The 16852-nt window shown below is 43.5% G+C and overlaps 1 protein-coding gene across 15 annotated transcripts in view; it reads left to right on the top strand.

Annotated features, from left to right (window-relative positions):
- LOC116942827 (protein furry homolog-like) overlaps window positions 1-16852 on the top strand; it is a 296076-nt gene that overhangs the window by 161392 nt on the left and 117832 nt on the right. For all 15 annotated transcript variants that reach the window (XR_012941831.1, XM_076067514.1, XM_076067513.1 and 12 more), the window contains one exon: window positions 15003-15142. Coding sequence is in view for 14 of the 15 variants with exons in the window: in XM_076067514.1 (XP_075923629.1) it covers window positions 15003-15142 (140 nt within the window). In the remaining variant the exon portion in view is untranslated. The remainder of the gene's footprint in view (window positions 1-15002; window positions 15143-16852) is intronic.

The raw sequence follows: 16852 nt of genomic DNA, 5'->3' as shown, positions 1-16852 counted from the left end.
ATACATCAATAATGGCACTGTGCCTTTATTATTGCAGCGATACTCGACTAATCTCAAATAGCCTTTGCCAGACATTTAATAAAATAAGGCAATAATTTTTCTCAATGTTGTCTCAAGTTTTGTACGGCAATCATCGCCTGACCTTCCTGGGCTACTCATTAAAATTCTAAATTTCTAAGCAGAATTCCAGTGCTATATATTCATAGGGCCAAAGTGTTTTTGATAACCAGTTGATTGTTAATGTATCGGTTATTCACTTCAGAATATACTGTAGTACAGTGAAACTCCTCTTATCTGTGGCCATATTTTCCACTGCTATTTATATCCATACCTCCATGTAATTTGGAGAAACTCCTGTAGTCTTAGTGGTGTGTCTTAACCACCTCGCCTGGTATACAGGAGCTTCATGGGTTCGATCCCGACCCTGACGCCTGCTGTATATTTGGAGTTTGCATGTCTCTCTCCCCGTGGTTGCGTGGATTTTTCGGGTCTTCTGGATTTCCAGTCCACATTAAGAATCAACACGCATTTAGAGTATTTTGGTGCTATACTTTTCCACATGATAAGCCACTTCGTCGAGCTATCATTTGTGACCAGGTTGCTTTTGAAATAGAGCTATATAGCTCAGTGGGCCTTACCTGGTCAATTAAAACATGTTAGTAAATCCTTTGGTGGTTACATGTGGGTCAGAGGAGCCACACAGCAGTGTTGCCAAATGAATTATGTTATCCGCAGTTACCCATGGATAAGAGTCCCTTGGAAGTGGTGGAAATTTAATCCTATTGTTCATCTTAATGCATGAGAAACCACGCAAAAGCATGGAATTATTTTCGCAGATTGGCACCGGAAAATTGTATCCACCAATGGAGTCCCCCGCCCACACACACCAATGTTGATGAGGAGAATTTTCACTGCAAAAGTCAGGCGATGTACGGTGTGTGCGATCGTTTGTTACGGATGCACAAGTTAAACGGAAACAAACGTTGCAGTTACAGAACTATGAAAGCATAATGAACAACATGAAGTGCACAGTTTGTTCGTCGAGCGTGACACCCGCCCTGCCCGCATAGCTGGAGGTGAAGTTAATTCACTGATTGGGTGTTGAGAGAGAAGTCTTAATGGAGCAGCTGTTCAACGGGGTTTGGCAGGAACAAGGGTCAGGGCAGGTGTTTGTCAGCTTCAATAGAGGATACAATATTTAACTTAATTTTTTTTTGTGTTGGGATGGCTCTTGTTGGCTGCCTACAAGGAGGGGGGCAAGTGCCTTTACACAAGGACACTTCCCACTACTTAAAGGCGCTAGCCAAGCACAAAAAAAGATCATCGCGAGGCCATCCTTCGCCGCCTCTCGTTGCCACGCAAAAAGGGGGCTTTGGGAGTATCGTGTGGCCTGGAGCTCTTAAATGAGAAGACGGCGGCTTTCTTATCAGCTCTTGCGCATTGATGGCGAATTTGGTAATGGTTCGCAATCCCCCAAATTCACCTTCTCCCTTTCTGCACTTTGGGTTCTATCTCTGAATTTAAAAAAACACAAATACCGCACTCTAGTGCCATAGAGAAATGGTAATGTCATTGTAATGAAAACCCCTTTTGGCCATAAGTGATGGCTATCTTTGCTGTGCGTCCATCACAAGCCCCCTTTTTACCAGGCGAGAAGAGAGACATGCCCTCATGAGTCCGGCCTGGGAGACCTTGGGTTCGGTAACCTTGGGTGGTGCGCTAATCACTTTGGTGTTGCATTACAGACACGGGATGAAGCTCGAATAGCATTGCTTCCTGAAGCGCCATGCTGTCATATCTTGAGCGTGTTCTTCAGAGGGCCTTGATAGCTCAATTGCCCCACTCGGGAGTGTGTTATAGGCGCTCATGACTGGCTCGGGGACACATTTCTGCTGTCCGAGTTAGAGGCTCGGCAGTTTGAAACTCAATCCGGTTGCATGGCTCTGACCGAGTGAAAATCATAACACTTGGCTGGAACGTTGCACAGAGGCACCCGTTACTTGGCTGATTTAAGGCATCCCGTAACACTGAACATTGGTAAGATCGCTCTGCCACGGTGACTTTTTAAATCCAAGTTTAAAATTTTTACATCAACAAAGTCACTCAAATCGCCTCCCCACCCGCGTGAGTGTGAGGCCATGATTATCTGTTGGTGGAAACTGAGCATCTGTGGAATTTCCACATTGTCTATTGTGGTAACCACTCTCCACGGGAAGACCATTGTTGATTTCCCACTAAGCAGTACTCATTTCATGAACCCAATAATGGTGGTGAGCTCAGTACAATGGTACATTTGTCAAATTAATTTCTGTAGAGCCATTGATGACCAAGTTAAAACCATAATTTCACTAATCTTGGTTCGAAATGTAATCATGAGTTTTGAATATAGGATTCGAATCCAGGACCTTATAATTGGATGCTCGCAGCTCCAATACAGTCATTAGGTCCCTGAGCATCACGACTTAATAATATTGGTTAAGTTAGCTGTCAATCTTTTTTCATTCATTTTGGAGGAGGTTTCCAGATGAGGCGTAGAGCCTTAAATCCCTCACACAACAAACCTGGCATCTTGAATCAATAAAGGCTAAATGAGGCATTAGCTGTTCTAACTTTAGGGTTTGACTGGAAACCAAGTGTCCAATAAATGCTGAGCATGGCCAAGTTGCAATAAGTTTCGTGTCTGTGGCCTAATTCATCCCTTATTATGTACAGTACGTTTCTTAAGAAACATTTTACCTTTGAGCTGAATTGCATGGTATTGCCCAAGAAGGTGCTTTCCAATTAGTTTCCTAATATAATGCTTTTTTTGCCACGTGGCGCTGCGTTCACAGTCAAAAGGTCATACGTTAAAATCGTGATTGCCAATTGACCTTTTCGTTGGAATTGAAGTAGTCTTGAGCAACAGCTGGTCCCAGCTATTGCAATGTAAATTTCTCACCGGTGTGGCTTCGGGCTAACAATCAAGATGAACATTGCTCTTGTTTCTTTTACAGGTGGAAATGTTTTTTTTTTACTTTTTGTTCTTGCTGTTTGTGTATATTGGTAAAGACAATACCCCCTCTCCCCCTTCGGGTGGAGTGGTGGCGAAGTGGTTAGCTATAGCTGCACTATTGATCAGCTAACTTGGGTTCAACTACATGTGATGGTTAGCTTTAGTGGCGAGTGATATTTGAATTGGTCCTCAGGCTTGCTCTCTTCCCAAACCCAAACTGACCGGCATGGTGAAGTATGGTCAAATTAAACTACCCCCACGAGAGACATGGCATGAGGAGAACTTTATTGAGCAGTGGATTGACAAAGGTCTGTAAAACGACCTCTAATTCTGTATTTATTATATATATAACCTTAAATAATCAATTAAGAAACATCGTATTGCATATTTGTTCCACCACCACTGTCATGGCCGTGTGATTACCTGACATTTGATGATGTACAAAGCTGAGTGCCGTCGCCCTTTACACAATTGAGGGCTTCTCTAATTTCACCATTGTTCAATGGGCTCACTGATGACCTGCTATGTTCATTACATGTCGTGGCAGTCTGTCTTCCTGTCTCCGGCCCCCTCTTGATGAGTGTGCAATTGCCTTTGTTGGCAGCGGTAAGCTTTTTTGCAGAGGAGAGTCATTCCTTAGCTCAAAAGGCACTGCCACCAGTGCAGTTGAACAATAATTAAATCAATACATTTGTTTTGAGCCAGCAAGCCAAACTTTGAATGAAGATAAAATGCCTTTTGAGCAGTGAGGAGTAGAGAGGTTGGACATCATGCAGTTGTCAGAAGGACACATACACATTGAGAATGTGTGTGTTGTCAGGAGGAGACATACGCATTGAGATTGTGTGTGTGTTGTCAATAAGACACACACGCATTGAGATTGTGTGTGTTGTCAGGGAGGAGACGTAGGCATTGAGATATTGTGTGTGTCTGTTGTGAGTGGAACATGCACATTGGGATTGTGTATGTGTGAGAGAGACAGAAAACAATAGTAGAGTGGTACCACAGTGCTGAGCACACTGGGCTCTGATTGCGGTGACTTTGGCTTGATTTCCAGCCATGAATATCATCAGTGGCAAGCTCCTGAGTCACTCTGGGGTTGGCTCAGACTGAAAAAGGGAGGCAATTTTGCTGGCAACTCAAATGAGTACCTCGTGCAGTGTAGATAGACGTATGTAACTGGAGAGGCAAAGTCGGTCGGGCGTCATGGAGCCTCACCATTCCCCCGTGCACCATGATGGCTCTTTACGAGCTGTGGTGGCTTTAAGAGCTATTCGCTAACAGCACTTGCCCCTATCAGTCTGTATGGGAGGGGGGGGTCTTTGGCCTTGTATTTCAGGAATATTCGTACATTTTTGTCTCAATTCACTCTAGGTTCTTGGTCGAGTTCTGTAAACGAATTTGAGGTGACCCCACCAGAAAAATAATTAAAATAAATATTAATGATGATAATAAATAAAATATTACCCTAAAGAATAAACAATAAAAAATGTTAGTGCCAGTGTTAAAATAAATTAAATAACCCAATGTGTCCTGATTTTTGGGCCACCCTAAACGGCCAGGCGGTACTGTAGCATAGAAGAGCAGCTGAATAAATATATATCATCAGAAGTCAAGTTCAAATTCATGTTTGGGGGGGTTGACTTGGCCCTTCATCCCTGAAAGCATCAATACAATCAGGACCATATTGTTGAAAGTGGTACCCACTTCCCACAAGGGCAGACTGACACCGTTCATGCACGGCTTAGCAGTGGGGCAGTTTCATTAAGATTGTGGAGGTGACCAAAAGAGGTCCTTCAGTTATGATATGGTTTGGAAATTCTAGTTTGCCATCATCAGCATGCCAAATGTTGCCTTAAGGCAGTTTGGCATGCAAATTCCGTGTTTGGAAACTCAGCACATAGATGTGTAGTTATGACAAGCAAAAACGTTGATGGTTTTCATGCTCACGACCTGCTGTTGGCAACGTAGATACTTAATCTTCTGAGTAATGTAGTTATTATACATTGTGAGTGATCCCAGACATTCCAAACTGTATGCACAAGGGCTCATCTGATGTCAAGTTGCTATCGATCTCAAGGGATTATGAACAGCTTTACTATGGGGTGTGTGTGTGTGTGCATCTGTACTTGACTTTCAGGATCCATACCCAGGCTTAACATAAAGAAGCATTCATTTAATCTAGGATGACACATTGCATCGCAGGATTATGAGAAATGGTGGCGGCTTAGAGCGGCCTTCATCCAGCAGTAGATTGAGCATGGATCATAATGATGATGAGAGCGGAGATGAGTTGAGTCATCTCTTGATTGGGAATTGAACTGGCAATCTTCCATTTGATAGCCAAATGCTTTGCCCCATCAACATCCAGTCAAAAGTCGCATTCTGAACTTGTATTAATACGTGCTTGCCTACAGCACTGGCCTAGTCGGTTTTCATGCATTCGAGTTTGAGGCATTGAGAGTGATGTTGCGAATCTATTAATGCGGGGGGGGGGTGGTGGTATAGCAGTACTGAATGGAAAATGCAATCCAGGTTTCTATAGCAATTTGAAGCCACTCGTTAATGTGAAAGAGAGGTCGGACACACGAGCGTCAACTCATCATGTGTGATGTGCGTGGCATCACAGCATAAAAATTAAATTAATTAACGTGACTGTCAGCCTTGCCCATAAGTTTATGGGTGAGCCGGGTTGAACCGGCGTGGTCTGTCCAGTGTGAATGCCTCAGAAGCGCCTGCTGCATAAAATCCCTTCCCAAATTTTTGAAGGCCGCTCGGTTCAGCATTTAACGGTGGTTAATTTTTATGTTCTGATCGGAGTTAATGGCTATATTCGCAAAGCAAGGTCAGGAGATCATCACTGGCAATACTTTTGACGTTGATGATCGTCTTGATCACAATCGCACAACGATCACACCGAGGGGATTCTGTGCGAGTGTTTGTAGCAACGTCTCCCGATCTTCCATGGCAAGGCCCCTTTACATTGCTTTTGAAATGAGAACGAGTGACTTTGCAGCAGAGTGCTTGCCCCACACTTGAAGGTTGCGAGTTCAAATCCTGCTCAGGGGTTGACTCGGTCTATTAACCTTGCCGGATGGATACAGGGGGCACCATGGCAGCAGTGGATTGACCAATGGGGTAACCACCAGTAATGCATTGGCATGTTTTGTTTACGTGATAAACCTTGCTAATTGGTTGTGTCAGGTGGTGGCGGGTTTGACGACACACATTTATGTCATCTGACCCAAAAACATCTTATGGATAATATTGGTCGCGAAAGCTTACGTGCTAAACCACCAGTCTATTAATTGGCATTTGCATAGACTGGTCTCTACCATAGGAGAGTGGAATTTACACCATTGGCTCAGGGACTTCTTATGGAGTTGATCACCCACCCCTTGCTCGAGAATGTAAACACTTTGAACATTATTGAATAAAGGCTTTGTAAGACTTTTAACTAATTATCTTTAATGTAGCACGTTATAAATTCCCGCTGGAGAATATGTTCACAATATTGAACACATTTTGATTTTGGTAAATGTTTGGTTTAACTACACTTATTGAAAGTTAAATTTGCACTCACGTAAACATAATGTGCCACTTGTTGCACACCATACTGGAGGAATCCGATGTGCGATTAAGCTCGTTTTCACAGATGTCCAGTAAGGGTGGGTCAGAACGTTACAACAGCAAACTATACAATGACACAATATGAGTGCAAAATATAGGAAAGGTAAGCAAATCATTAACAATTACAAATAAAACTAAGCTATTTTTTTTATTTGATCAGGTAAAGCCCACTGAGCTATTAGCTCATTTTTCAGAAGTGATCTGGCTGCAAATGGTAGCACAACGACGTGGCTTAACATGTGATAATTTATAGCAGCCAAATAGCCGAAATAATCTAAATGCATGTTTAAATAATAATAATAATAATCTAAATGCATGTTTAGATTATTTGTGTCTCACAGCAAGAAGGCTCAGGCCCCTTTCTGCATGGCGTTTGTATTTTCTCCCCCTGTTGTTCTGCACCGGATCCTTCTTGGTCCTCCGGTTTCTTCCCATTGCAAAACAATACTTACATTGTTACCGGTTTTCGTCTAAAATATCCCATTGCTAAAATAAATTACCTTCAAATCACTCAATTGGCATTACACAAAGCGACATCGCACCCGACTTGAGAAACTTGACAGGACCCCTCCTGAAAAAGAGTCTTGAGACTCGGTGAGATATTCCTTGGTAACAAGCATCATAATAATAAAAAGAATATGTATCAAAGGCTGGCTTTTGTGCTGGCTGTAGTGTGGAATTTGTGGGCGTCTTAAAAGTTAAACCAAAGTTAAACCATCAGTAAGGTAAACATATGAAGAGGCATTCATGGATACGCAATGGAAATCTAGAGCAGATCAACTGCAGATTACACTCGTTCAGATTAGAAGAAACACTACGCCCAGTTATGCCCCATTGCTGTTGACTCGCGTTCCATTATTGTCATTTTAAAAAACGATTTACCATTTATGGTCACTGCAAAGCACTTCTTTTTTATCGCTTCCTGAAGCCGTTTTTTTTGTTGTTGTTCCGTGGCACTGCACCCTATTCGAATTTCAAAACCTGTACCTGCTCATAAACAAAAACCTACGTTCCCATCCTATGATGCAACACCGCACAGAGTAATCAATGCAGTTCAATTTTAGAAACTGAGAGGCGCAGCAAAATACAACACTTTTAATACAACACGCTGACAGCCTTAGTTAATTTCATGAAGACAAAATAAAAAAGCTTTTTTTGCTTGCGATTTTAGAAATTTCGAGGCCGAGACATGCACAGAGAAACACATTGGTTGACGATGACCAAAGATATTTATTGAGACACGCGTGAATAGCTTTTGGGCACTTGTATATGACGTTTTGCGACATTTGAACATTAACTTGAAAAAGTGATAGTTAAGTCAAAATTTGTTGGCTTCAATAAGCGGAGGTCTGGTCCACCTCTGTGGGTAGTCCTGAGCCAATGGTAGAGATCTGCCACACTTCCACGGTGCGGTCACTCTCTCCATGGGGTGACCATCGCTGACTTCCCACAAAGTGACAGTCATTTAAATGACCTTGGACGGATGAGTCCAACTTATAGTAAAACTTTTAATCTTTCCATTGTGCGTGGAACACTCTGCCACGGCCTCAGACCGCTCTAAAGCGCACATTTGTTTCCGGTGGCATGAATTACAACGATCGCAGTCAGAGAGCCAGAGACACACACACGGTACTATCAGGACTCACAAAGCCAATGCCAGGTTTGAGATGGATGAGAAAAGATAAAGTTCACACAAAAATTCCCAGGTTTAGCCTCAAGGACAGCAAGACTGATGTGTTAATTATGCCCACAATGTAGTATGATGCCTATGGGAGATTTTATTATGTAGGGTTATTCATCTGCAAGACTGCTAGACCTTTATGTAAGAGTGACATCACCTTTTAATTATAAATAAGAAAGACGGTGGCTTATTGAAAACACTGGCTCAAAGTGCAGGGCATAATTGAGCTTCAAGATTACTCATTGTTTTGACACTCAGATATGCAGTCATTCCTCATTTGCTGTCTCAAATTTAAACATAAAATAAAACTGCCCATCTTGCCAAGATGATGACTGTGGAAAGGCAAATAGCAAAACATAAATACTATTTTGATTTGAAGCTTTCGTGACTGCAGTAATCCATTCTCTTTGGTTCTTTCGGTAAAGTCACGTAGGTAGAAAAATAATAGATCACGACGTATTGATCGCAACACAAACAGTCGTCATCAAGTGGGACCACAGCAAGAAAAAACTGCTGAAGTAGGCGAGATATCTGCTGTGGCACGAGGTGATATAGGCCTCGGCAGTAGGGGGGGAGAGAGGGGGCGGGGCAGAAAGTGGACCCCTCGGCAGCACTTAGAGAGATTTGAGAGATCGGCTGCAGGGGGGGAGAGAGAAGGGGGTGGGGGGCGAGGCAGAAAGTGGACCCCGCGGCAACACCCGGGTTACTGGAGGGAAGATCGGAGAGAGATGCACAGAGAGAGAGAGAGAAAGACACAGAGAGTCGGAAATAACAGCTGACATAGGCAGGTAGGATGGAAACATCACAGTCATTTAAGACTTTACCTGGTTAATAACGTCCTTCCAATGATTGCTCAGTTTGTACCCATCTTCTCGGTTGAAGTTGTGTCTGTGTTTATATATCTGGATGGCTTCATGAACAAATCTCTAATAATAGCCGGTGGGTTTGCAAAGTACCTTCGTCTTGGAAAAGTCAATTTCGTGTGAGCCCACTGCGTTAAAACAATGATCAGCAATGGCAGAGGTATTGGTCCTACTGTGTTTCAGATCTGCCTTGTGTTTGCGAACCCGGTCAGAGACATGGCGTTTCGTTTCCCCAATGTAACTTCTGCCGCAGCCACAACTCAGTTTGTAGATACCCGGGTATTGCAGGAATCTCCCTTATCGCCAGTGGTAGCGAATGTTTTCATGGAAAATTTAGAGACAGATGCCATCCAGACATCCACCCTACGTCCGTCCTTGTGGAAGAGATACGTAGATGACACGTTCGTCATCTGGCCACATGGCCTGCCAGCACTGAACCAATTTCTCAACCACATCAATTCCATGCACCCATCTATCAAATTCACCATGGAAGTGGAAAAGGATGGCAAGCTACCATTCCTGGATGTTTTGATTGAGAACAGACCTGATGGCTCGTTGAGACATTCGGTCTACAGGAAAGCCACCCACACGGATGCCTATCTAAAGCCTGACTCCCACCACCATCCAGCTCAGAAGAATTCCCTCATCAAAACACTACACCATAGGGCCCATTGCATCTCCGACCAGCATCACCTAGCCAGTGAGCTGTAGCACATACACCAAGCCCTCAGGACGAACGGTTATTCTGACCGTACAATCCGCAAAGCTGTCTCCCCAGCCATGGGGGGACAACCATCTGAGGATCCAACCAATACCATCACTTTGCCATACATAGCAGGGGTTACCAAAAAGATTTTCCAAAATCTTAAACAAACACAAGATCCAGGTTAATTTCAACACAGTACACAAAATCCGTGATTTGATCCCATCTGTAAAGGATGTGATTCCTGATATGCAATACCAGAGTGTCTACAAACTGAGTTGTGGCTGCGGCAGCAGTTACATTGGGGAAATGAAACGACATGTCTCGGACTGCGTTCGCAAACACAAGGCAGATCTGAAACACGGTAGGACCAATACCTCTGCCGTTGCTGATCATTTTCTTAACGCAGTGGGCTAACACTAAATAGATTTTTGTAAGACGGAGGTACTCTGCAAACCTACCGGCTACCTTCAGAGATTTGTTCATGAAGCCATCCAGATATATAAACACAGACACAACTTCAACCGAGAAGATGGATACAAACTGAGCAATCATTGGAAGGACGTTATTAACCAGGTAAAGCCTTAACTGACTGTGATGTTTCCATCCTCCAGGCCTATGTCAGCTGTTATTTCCAGTACTCCAGTAACCCGGGTGCTGCCACGGGGTCCACTTTCTGCTCCGCCCCCTCTCTCCCCCTACCTCCTCTCTCCCCCCCCCTACTGCCGAGGCCTATATCACCTCGTGCCACGGCAGCTCTTTCGCCTACTTCAGCAGTTTTTTCTTGCTGTGGTTGTCCCACCTGATGACGATTGCTTGTGTTGCGATCAAAACAGCGTGATCTATTATTTTTCTACCTACATGACTTTACCGAAAGAACCAAAGAGGTTGAATGCTATAACTAAACTATGTAATTAACCTTGATTTGAAGCTTTCGCGACTGCAGAAATCCATACTCTTTGGTTATTTCGGTAACGTCACGTAGGTAGAAAATAAAATAAACAAAAAATAATATATCACGACGTTTCGATTGCAACACAAGCGGTTGTCCTCAGGCAGAAAATAATAATCCAGCAGTGGAACTGCTGATTCAGCGATATAGCTGTTACAACAAGAGGTTATTTCTGTGGCGATGGGCAAGCAAGCGGGGTCTGAGCTGGAAACGAATTCCATCCCCGGACGCAAGCACGTCAGTTGTGTTAATAGGGGAGATTAGGGAGAAGAGAGATTAGGGAGAGAGATGAGCATGAAATGTGCTTTCGTCGCCGCATAAGAGTATCGCCCCCGCATATGCGCACAACAGCAGTGTTAATGGGAGATTAGCACTATGTTGATGGGAGAGATTAGGCAGGGCGATTATGGGGATTAGTAAGTTAATGCCATGTCTATGAGGACGTACCGCTTGTGTTGCAATCGAAACGTCGTGAAATATTACATATTCTTTTTTGTTTTATTTTCTACCTACGTGACTTTACCGAAATAACCAAAGAGTGTGTAATTAACGTGACCAATACAGATTTTCGAATGTCCGTACAACATCATTGACAAGTGAATAAGGTGAACGTATTTTGTTCAGGCAGTCAGTCTATCATTTACCAGTGGTCACCATTCAGCAACACCTGAAGTCACATTTCAACACTTGAGGGATGCTGTGGGTGGTGCATTGGTTCGCGTACCAGGCTTGCGATCCTTAGGTCGCCGGTTCATTTCAATCTCCCGTCCCAGCAGTTGAAACAATGGGCCGCCCTTCTTGAGTCCCGCCACCTCTGCCTCCGCCAGTATGAATGGGTGTACCGCAGTCCATCAATCGGCAGGTCGCGTGAGTTGGGGTAAAGTGTGGGTACGTCCACCTCTTCCGAGACGTCTGGCCAACGTGGAAGAGGAGGCCAAATGCCCTCATGTGGGGTTCCCTGTAGCTCCGTCTCGTGGAGGCTCTTCTGCCAGCAGTGGCTTCAATCGATAAATCAATCTTTATTTTGTGTGCCAATATCGTCCTCAATAAAGTAGACGTCAGTAGGCTTTGGCACCTTATCTTTTACCTGGGAACATCTCTTGTATTTGTATTCACGTACACATGCAGCGACGCTTGAAAATTGGCAGTTTTCTTCTTCTATCTCGCTCTGTTGAATGTACAATACATATGCCTCCTATTATTTTGCTTGCTAGCGCATTACAGTAGGTAGTGTTCAGTCATGTTTGGTTCCAAATTGCAAAACTAAATAACAGGATATGTTCAACAATGAATGCGGTCTTTCAACACTCACATGAAAAACATGTCCTGTTGAATAAACCTTGAGACCTTTGGACGCGCTAAAACAAAACATAGCTTGGTGCACCCACAGGAATGTTTGGTGCATGCTACCGTCTGAGGAGTCAGTGTCATGTCAAAATAGGGCTTCGATGCCAGATAAATTTGACAGGTATTGCTCTGAAACAAGTCCTCCTGGTGTTCCACCCCAGTGAGTGAGGTTGTGTCTCAGAAAATCTTTGTTGAGATGAACAAAAATTTTTTTATAAGGCGCAGCAGACCCCACCAAAGGGCCTCAGAGTGCCAGATGGTAAAAACAAACAAAAACATCTCAAATGTATCTAACATATCATGGCAAATAAGTAGGTTTTATTTTCTTTATAATTGGGAGAATCTCGCCGGTTAGGTGCAGTTCTTGAAGCAGTGCGTTCCAAATTTTGAGGGCACAAGGACCGACAAAGCCTGAGCTCTGAAACTTTTTTCCCCCGATATCTTAACAGTACTCATTGGTTTTTTTCGGTAAAGTCACGTATGTAGAAATACAATAAAATTATATTAAAACAAAAAACAATCACGACGTTTCGATCACAACGCAAGCGATCTTCATCAGGTGTCAAGAACAAATCACGGAGGTAAATATAACAAAAAGATGAGAGACGAGAATTCAACAAACCTGAAAAAACATTATGTGAAGCACATCCAGTCAGGCCAACAACACAGACACTTCCTGGCGGACCACGAATTTCAGAAGAGTGTTAAATTTCGTGTTCAACCTTTGGATTGCACATACCAGCATAGATAGAATGAAAAATACGAGGTACACGGTCAGTAGAAATACATATACAAGTCCACCAAGAGGTAAGGAGGGAGGAAAGACTAATGGCAGATAGTGGAGAATATTTGACGGAGTGTCAACCAAAGAACAGAATGTTTCTGAGAGGACATCCACCCAGGAGGTGGAGCAATGAAATCCGCTTTGTGTGCAGCCACATGGTGGATTCTTTTTTCTCAGGATTGTGAGAGATGGTGGCGGATTGGGGAGGCCTTCATCCGGCAAGTGGATTAACTCAGGCTGAGTGCTAATTTCATACGAAGAGTTTGAATGTGCAGTAAAGAAAATGGGAAAAAAATTGTGAAATCAGTCTTTGTGTCTCTACAGATTTTTCATCGCTTGAGTTTGTACGTTTTCTCTCCCCCTATTCTGCATGGGTTTCTTCCGGGTACTTCGGTTTCCTTACATAGAAAACAACAATGGAACTGGTCTTGACAGAACAATTACCTGCAACTTTCTTAATTGGGATTAAACACAGCAACAGCAACATCGCAGCCGCACTGCGAGAAACTTGGCAGAAACCTCCTGAAATAGACTTTGGAGGCTCAGTGAGGCTTTCCTGGGCAAACAAGTGGAATGATAAAAATATAATTAGTGGCCCTTGGTGCTGTTCAAGACCAAATAAAGTAAAACAAAACTCGCGTATGATGTGGTATTTGTCTTTGGAATCATTGGTGACCGGGCTGAGACCCGGTAACTCACTTTCCATCAGAGCCTCGTTTTCATCACGGGCGGCTGTCCCGCACTCACACCAGGATCTCAGCTGCGCTGGTTCAATGCTAACGCAGACATTAGCCTACTGAGCAAACCTGCCACAGTATTTCCACGCTCTGTTTACTTGACCACATTCCACAAAGCACCGGGGTGGAAATATTGCCATCCGCAAACGAGGCGGCAACGTATGCAAATCCGGCCGCCTACGTGGCACTCCGTGGCCCGGAACGGTTGTCTCACAAGTTGATGATTGCGAGTTCACGTCCCAAACGGGGGGGGGGGGGGGGGGGGATAACGTTCTTCCATCATCACTCTGGGGCACGGGGTGGGAAACCTGCGGCTCCAGAGCCGCATGCGGCTCTTTAAGGATTTCTTCGAGACGTTATTCGCATGCATTACGGCTCTTGATATATTGAGGGTTTTTTTTTTACCGAATTCTAAGAAAATTTGCTGCTATTGTTATTTTATTTGCAGGCCCCTGCTCTGGGGTCAGTATAAGGCTTACGTCAGAAGTTAACAATGATCACTGTATGGGGAGTGGTAGTGAGATGTGAACTTCCTCGCTTGGTATGCAGGAGTTCCTGGGTTCGATCTTGACCCTGATGCCTGTATATTTGGAGTTTGCATGGCTCTCTCCCCATGGGGCCACGTGGATTTTTCTCCGGGTTCTCCGTTTTTTCCTTCCACATTTAGAAACGTGCCTTTAGAGTATTTGGCTGTAATAATGTTCCACGTAATAAGCCACTTCGTTGAGCTATCATTTGTGACCAGGTCACTTCTCAAAATAGCTATATAGCTTAGTGGGGCCTTACCCGGTAAAATAAAAATAGTAAAAAGAAAATAGACAGGCCCTGTCGTGGGCATGTGAAATTTCCATCAACAGAGATTAGCCGTACCTTATATTGACATGAGCAGGAAAACACTGTCATTTATGTAAATATGTGAATATAACCGGATATAGTTTATGCTTTTAATTTAAAGCTTTCGTGACTGCAGGGATTCATATTTTTGGTTCTTTCGGTAAAGTCACGTATAAGGGAAACAATAAAATAAAATATATAGAAAAATACAATTCTCACGACGTTTCGACTGCAACACAAGCAATCCTCATCAGGTGTGAAAACCACAGCAAGAAAATTTGAAAAAATTTGGTGTTGGAAGATCTTAATCCCTGTTGTTTTATTACCTTTTCTTATTGTTTACTATTGTTTCATCAGTAATCCGATTGCTTCGGTAAGGGAAGTGCTCTCATTCACCGAATTCTCTTACAGATAGTAGCATGATGCAGAGAGCACGTGTTAACCAGCTTGTCGTCGTTGTTGTTTCACTGTGACGGCAGCTCATAAGCTCGCTGAGCGCAGTGGCCGAGTACTGCCTGCCCTCCCTGCTGCGCACGCTCTTCGACTGGTACCGGCGGCAGATAGCGTGCGAGGATGGCGCACACAGCTATCGGCCACGCTCCAGCACAAAATCCAAAGGGTGAGTCCTGAGAAATGAGGAGTATGTACAGCTCATTTCAGTTTAACACCTGGATTATGGACAGTCCATTCCTTTAGAATAGTTTTTTGTTTTTGTTTAGATTGTTGTCCTTCCCCCGTGCCTCCGGTTATCACGGTCGGCTACGTACGGTGCGAAAGAAGTTCAACATATGGGACCTCCTTTGCCAGTACCAAAATATGAGAATAGGTTTTCCCCTTTTTTCTGGCAACAAAACAGGTTTGAAGCTTTCGTGACTTTACCGAAAGAACCGAAGAGTAATAAAACAGCTGTGTTAAGGTGTTTAAACACCAAACTGAAACTTTTTACAAGGAATCATGTCTGCATTAACCACAATACTTTTGGTCAGAATGCAAAAAAAAATCAGTTTCAAAGACAATGCATATATTATCAGAGTATGTTTTTTGTTTGCATTCTGACCAAAAGTATTGTAGTTAATGCAGACATGGTTCCTTGTAAAAGGTTTCAGTTTGGTGTTTTAACATCTTAACACCTGTTTTGTTGACAGAAAAAAGGGGAAAACCTATTCTCAAGTTCAACATACATATTAACTTCACTATACACTACACTCTACACTACTATACACTACATTATTCACCTAAATATACACTACATTATACACTACACTAGTATACACTACACCACTATACTCAATTTCTTTAGAACTACTTTTTGGCTTTAGTTTGTTAACCTTTCTCCCGCACCTCCGATTAGCACGGTTGGCTACGTACGCTACGAAATAAGTTCAACATGCATAAGCCAGTGCATCAGTGTGTGTGTGTGTGTATCAGTTCATTGTCTGTGTGTGTTTCAGTGTGTGCCTTTGGGATATGAGTCTTACAGGTTCCAAGTTCAAATCCTAGTTGGTGGTTGACTCGATCTGTAATCCTTCCAGGTTCAGATAAAATAAGTGCCCCCAATGTGGAATGGCAATGCTGCTTGTCCCATAGAGACACTGCTGGCCCCGGCCATCAGAATGTGGAGTGTCGGTCACTTGAGCCAGGGTCCGCCATTGTAGATGAATGCTTACGCCATTGCTTGATGGAGCAGGGAGACACTTTGACTTGAGCGCTCCGTTGTGTTTTTTAGGTTGTAAATCCCCTTTATTGTCTTGGCATACGGTGTCTGACGTTTTTGCTGTCCGTGTGCTGGCAGCTTCTTTTTGCTGCAAGCTTCAACTGAATTTAGTTCCTGAAGGAGGCCCCCGAATTGCATTTTTGAATTTTAAATTTTTAATTGAATACAATTTTTGCTGCGAGCTTCGACTGAATTCAGATCCCGAAGAAGGACACGAATTTAATTTCAGAATTGAATCTTTGAATTGAATTTTTGCTGCGAGCTCAAACTGGATTCAGTTCCTGAATGAGGAGGACCTGAATTACTACCCGGAAACACGTCGGGAGAGAGCTTATACAGTGCACCCACGAAAACCTACGTTTGTGGTCCATTTTGACTTTTCCTAAAAAATCGAGCTGTTTTAACCTGTGTAGTGGGTCCAATCAGGTGCACACTAGAACTTGGAGGCAACACGGTTTATTAACTAACATCACATAACCCTTAACGGAATAACAACATAAGGTGGTAACCCACCGTTCCTACACTTAGCTATATACACTTGGAGTAGATGGCTATTTACATTCTGGATGGGCAACTACAAACCGGACCGGGTCAGCCAACGCGCTCCTGGTCCAC

This window comes from Petromyzon marinus, chromosome 16 (assembly GCF_048934315.1).
Source record: "Petromyzon marinus isolate PM22_M1 ecotype Great Lakes invasive population chromosome 16, UKy_Petmar_22M1.pri1.0, whole genome shotgun sequence".
NCBI lineage: Eukaryota > Metazoa > Chordata > Hyperoartia > Petromyzontiformes > Petromyzontidae > Petromyzon > Petromyzon marinus.
Note: the sequence above shows the minus strand (reverse complement) of the source record. Positions and strands in the feature narration are given on the sequence as shown.